This window comes from Gadus chalcogrammus, chromosome 22 (assembly GCF_026213295.1).
Source record: "Gadus chalcogrammus isolate NIFS_2021 chromosome 22, NIFS_Gcha_1.0, whole genome shotgun sequence".
Classification (NCBI taxonomy): Eukaryota; Metazoa; Chordata; class Actinopteri; order Gadiformes; family Gadidae; genus Gadus; species Gadus chalcogrammus.
The window spans coordinates 20,850,869-20,856,099 of NC_079433.1; the positions used below are offsets into that span (position 1 = coordinate 20,850,869).

At 50.9% G+C, this 5,231-nt stretch overlaps 1 protein-coding gene across 1 annotated transcript; it reads right to left on the reverse strand.

The window, feature by feature from the left end:
- Positions 1–215: 215 nt before the first annotated feature.
- LOC130375455 (uncharacterized) lies at positions 216–3,612 on the reverse strand. The gene is made up of 5 exons (XM_056582381.1): positions 3,517–3,612; positions 3,120–3,245; positions 2,802–2,894; positions 2,075–2,642; positions 216–1,693 (listed from the first exon to the last, which is right to left on the reverse strand). Exons 1-5 carry the CDS (start codon positions 3,610–3,612, stop codon positions 1,017–1,019), a joined length of 1,560 nt encoding a protein of 519 aa, XP_056438356.1. The 3' UTR covers positions 216–1,016.
- Positions 3,613–5,231: the final 1,619 nt, after the last annotated feature.

The window sequence follows — 5,231 nt, forward strand, 5'->3', positions numbered from 1 at the left end:
TTTGCCAACATACGTCATCCCTCTCCACCACTCTATACTGTAAAAACACATGTTCAAGTTGAATGATAATGCATGAATTTATTCTTTATTCTGCCATAGTAACACTATGTAGGTAAATAAATGGCAATTTCACGGTAAAAAAATGGATTTCACTGTAACTTCGCCGTTAATGTGCAGCCAACGGGTCTTCCGTTAGCCAATGGGATGAATGCTCATAGCTTCATATATTGCCGTGGAGGGATTACATTGCAATGAGTGGAAAACCCCCTGCGTCGAAAAAAGAAGCACATGGTCCTCCGTTAAGGCCGATTTATGCTCAGTTACGTAAGCGTAAGCGCAAGCGCAAGAGGCCCTTCCGCGCCCCTTGCGCGACTTCTCACGTCTTGCGTGCGTCGGGCGATTTTTCTAGACTTGCGTAATTTTTTACGTAAGCTTTTACGCGAGCCGCGCAGCCTGCAAGGCTGTGATTGGTCTGCTGGTCTGGTTACTACTTCCTGTCTGGAGTATCACATTTCCTGTTTTCATACCGCCATTTTAAAAGCCAGAAGGCAAGGACGACCCGGCAGGCTCATATACAAAAGCATTAACGTGAAGTGAAGTTAACTTTGCTGCCAACACATTATGTCGTTTTAAAATGTAGAGAGATATGCACATTCATACAACCCCAATGATCAACAACTTCATCACTGTTAGGCTTTCGGTACGAAAGGATCCAATCGCAGACAGAAGGCTTGGTTACAAGAACTTTCTTTGAGTTTATTCCCAGCAAGGCACAAGTATCATACTGGCACGATCCGACAGAGACTGAATGGGCACACTGAGCTTAAGTAGCCACAAACCAATCAACACACATTAGCAACAGGTGTGTTCACAAACTCAGGGGATATCAGCAAACCAAAGAAAAGCAGGAAGTAGCAGGGTGGAGTCGAAAGTACATTGCAATCCAAAACACCACCAACTGACCTACAAAATGTAAATAAATAATAAAAAACACATGTTGCTGAAAAAACAGGAACTTAAATATCAGGATCCCTTACAGTACCCCCCCTCCTACGGACGCCTCCTGGCGTCATAACTGGGGGAACTGGATGTTTCTCTAGAAAGTCTTTAATGAGCGAACGGTCAAGAATGTCACGACCTGGAACCCAGCGCCTCTCTTCTGGACCGTAGCCCTCCCAGTCCACAAGGAACTGGAGGCCGCGGCCCCGGCGACGAACATCTAAGAGCTGGTGAACAGTGAAGGTCTCTGAGCCATCAATGATTCGTGGTGGAGGAGGGGGCTTGGGGGCGGGGCAGAGCTGGCTCAAGACAAAGGGCTTAACCCTGGAAACATGGAAGGTGGGATGGATGCGGCGGAGGTTGGGGGGGAGCTTTAGACGGACAGCAGAGGGGCCAATAAGTCTCTCAATGGGGTAAGGACCAATGAAGCGGGGTGCGAGTTTCCGAGACTCCACCCTGAGTGGAATGTCCCGGGTCGACAGCCAGACACGCTGTCCCACAAGATAGGGAGGAGCCTTAGAGCGACGGCGGTCTGCCTGACTCTTCATCCTGACCGAGGCACGCTGCAGAGCTGTCCGTGTGCTTCTCCATGTCTGCCGGCAACGGCGGACGAAGGCCTGGGCTGAAGGCACGCTGACCTCTACCTCCTGAGCAGGGGGCTGGTAGCCGAGACAGCATTCAAAAGGGGAGAGGCCTGAGGAGGCAGATGGGAGGGAGTTAATTGAATACTCAACCCAAGGTAGCTGGGAGCTCCAGGAGAACGGTCTCTCAGCTGCCATGCAACGCAAAGTTGTCTCAAGTTGTTGGTTTGCCCGCTCCGTCTGGCCATTGCTTTGAGGATGGTACCCTGAGGACAAACTGACAGAAGCACCAATGAGAGTGCAGAAGGCCTTCCAGAAGTGAGACGTGAACTGTGGGCCTCTGTCGGAAACTACATCCACAGGCAATCCATGGTACTTGAACACATGCAGCATGACTAAGCTTGCAGTCTCCTTGGCAGAGGGGATCTTGGGTAATGGAACAAGATGTACTGATTTGGAAAATCGATCAACAACTGTGAGAATAGTGGTGTTACCATCAGACGGTGGGAGGCCAGTAACGAAATCCAGAGCAATGTGAGACCACGGTCTCTTGGGGATGGGTAGGGGCTGCAACAGGCCGGAAGAGGGTTGCGTGGAGTTCTTACTCCGTGCACAGACAGAACAGGCTGAGACAAAGGCACGAACATCACCTCCAATGGTAGGCCACCAAAATCTCCGGCGGATGAAGGCTTGGGTGCGCCTAGCTCCAGGATGGCAGGAGAGCCGGGAAGAATGACCCCACTGCAAGACCTGAGGACGGAGGGGCACAGGGACAAACAGGCGGTTGACAGGGCACTGACTGGGAGCAGCATCGTCCGGTTGGGCGGAGCGCACCAGAGACTCTATGTCCCACTGGACTGCCCCAACAATACGGTGGCCAGGAAGGATATTCCTCGGTTCCTCTGGGCTACTTGAGGCAGGGAAGATGCGGGAGAGGGCATCTGGTTTGCCATTCTTTGATCCGGGACGGAAAGACAGGGTGAAGTTGAATCGGGAAAATAAAAGGCACCAGCGGGCTTGGCGGGAATTCAGACGCTTTGCTGTGCGAATGTATTCAAGGTTCTTATGATCAGTCCAAACCAAAAAAGGAACACTAGACCCCTCTAGCCAATGGCGCCACTCCTCTAGAGCCAACTTAACAGCCAGCAATTCTCGATTGCCAACGTCATAGTTGTGCTCCGATGGAGTGAGTCGATGGGAGAAAAAGGCGCAAGGGTGTACCTTCCCATCCCTGGCTGAACGCTGGGAAAGAATGGCTCCAACACCCACATCTGACGCGTCCATTTCCACGATGAACTGGCGGTTGGGGTCAGGCTGCGTCAGGATGGGGGCAGAGGTAAACCGCCTCTTGAGATCTTGAAAAGCTCTTTCCGCAGCAGGTGACCAGACAAACTGAACTGATGTTGAGGTAAGGGCAGTGAGAGGGGCAGCCAACCCGCTGTAGTTTCTGATAAACCGCCGATAGAAATTAGCAAATCCCAGAAAGCGTTGCATCTCACGGCGGGTTGTCGGTTGGGGCCAGTCAACGACTGCTCTCACCTTCTGTTTATCCATCTCAATGGCCCCGGCAGAGATAACAAACCCCAGGAAGGGAACAGAGCTGCGGTGGAACTCACATTTCTCTGCCTTAACATAGAGTTGATTCTCCAGGAGGCGCTGGAGAACCTGGCGGACATGACGAACATGGTCAGTAGGGGAGCGAGAAAAAATCAAAATGTCATCTATATAGACAAAAACAAACTTATTTAACATGTCTCTGAGGATGTCATTAACTAGTGCCTGGAAAACAGCCGGGGCATTGGTGAGGCCAAATGGCATGACGAGGTACTCATAATGACCGGTTGGGGTATTGAACGCGGTCTTCCATTCATCCCCCTCGCGAATCCGAACCAGGTGGTAAGCACTCCGGAGGTCCAGTTTGGAGAATATGGTTGACCCGGCCATCCGCGTGGACTCCCGACTGCAGCAGCGCCGCAAGTGGAGATCTCCCAGAAGCCTTGGTGGAGCACCAGGCGAAGGAGCAGCTCCTCATCCGGCCTGGCCAGCCCTGCCACCCACCTCATCCACACCTCCAGAGCCAATGCAGATTAACCGCTATCACCTCACAGCAACAGAGAAGCAGCGGAGACTCAATGGCAATTTGTGCCTGTATTGTGGTCAGTCTGGCCACTTCTCCGTCTCTTGTCCATCAAAAGGAGGTGCTCATCAGTGAAACGAGGAGTACTGGTGAGCTCTACCCTTTTCAAGTCCTCCTCGATCCTGCTTCCAGCTACAATAGAGTGGGCTGGTCAGCAGCAACCACTCACCGTTCTCATTGACTCTGGGGCTGATGAGAATTTCATTGACACTAGACTAGCTTTTCAATTGGGACTGCAGATTCTTCCTTTAGATTCACCCCTAGTGGCCAATGCATTGAACGGTAGGAAGCTTGCTGATATAACCCATGTGTCTGCTCCTGTGTCTCTTCTAGTTTCTGGCAACCATCGTGAACAGATCCAGCTCCACATTATTGAGTCCCCTCACGCTCCCTTAGTCCTTGGTCGTCCCTGGTTGAGGAAACATAACCCCCACATTGACTGGGTCAGCAACAAGGTTCTGGGCTGGAGCCCTTCCTGTTTGTCACTCTGCCTTTGCCAAGCTCATGTCCCCGTCCCTGCCTTGGTTGATTCCCCTGGTGAATTCCCTGATTTGTCTGCCATTCCCTCTGTGTACATGGACCTCAAGGCCGTGTTTAGTAAATCCCGCGCCGTTGCCCTTCCCCCTCATCGCCCCTATGATTGTGGTATCAACCTCCTACCGGGTAAGGCACCACCCAGGGGCCGACTCTACTCCCTCTCCCGACCTGAATATGGGTCCATGGAGAAGTATATTCAGGAGTCATTGACTAACGGCATAATTCGCCCCTCTTCCTCCCCTGTGGGGGCAGGATTCTTTTTCGTTGCTAAGAAGGATGGCTCCCTTCGCCCCTGTATTGATTATCGTGGTCTCAATGACATTACTGTCAAGGACCGGTACCCCCTTCCCCTCATGTCGTCCGCATTCGAGCTACTCCATACTGGTCGGATCGTACTGTTAGGCTTTCGGTACGAAAGGATCCAATCGCAGACAGAAGGCTTGGTTACAAGAACTTTCTTTGAGTTTATTCCCAGCAAGGCACAAGTATCATACTGGCACGATCCGACAGAGACTGAATGGGCACACTGAGCTTAAGTAGCCACAAACCAATCAACACACATTAGCAACAGGTGTGTTCACAAACTCAGGGGATATCAGCAAACCAAAGAAAAGCAGGAAGTAGCAGGGTGGAGTCGAAAGTACATTGCAATCCAAAACACCACCAACTGACCTACAAAATGTAAATAAATAATAAAAAACACATGTTGCTGAAAAAACAGGAACTTAAATATCAGGATCCCTTACAATCACCCCTGTTCCTCTGTCTGTTGCCATCATTCACTGTGTATGGGGAGAACACGATCTGGCACATAAACAAACCAACGACTCCCACAGACAAAGACGTCATTCTCGAGGTCGTCTTCAACGAAAAACTTTACTCCACATATTACTCCACCTACTGTTCTGGCGGTAAATTGCTTGGCAACACGCGCAACACGCGCAACCTAAAAGGGAGCATGAATTGCTTTGAGTAAA

Excerpts from the sequence above, each read along its gene's own strand:
- LOC130375455 (XM_056582381.1), bottom strand. The coding sequence starts at position 3,612 with ATGAGGAGCTGCTCCTTCGCCTGGTGCTCCACCAAGGCTTCTGGGAGA. Across the intron at positions 2,895-3,119 it reads TTGAGATGGATAAACAGAAG|CCTGACCCCAACCGCCAGTT; the intron begins GTGAGAGCAGTC and ends ATCCTGACGCAG. Across the intron at positions 2,643-2,801 it reads GTTCAGCCAGGGATGGGAAG|AACCTTGAATACATTCGCAC; the intron begins GTACACCCTTGC and ends ACTGATCATAAG.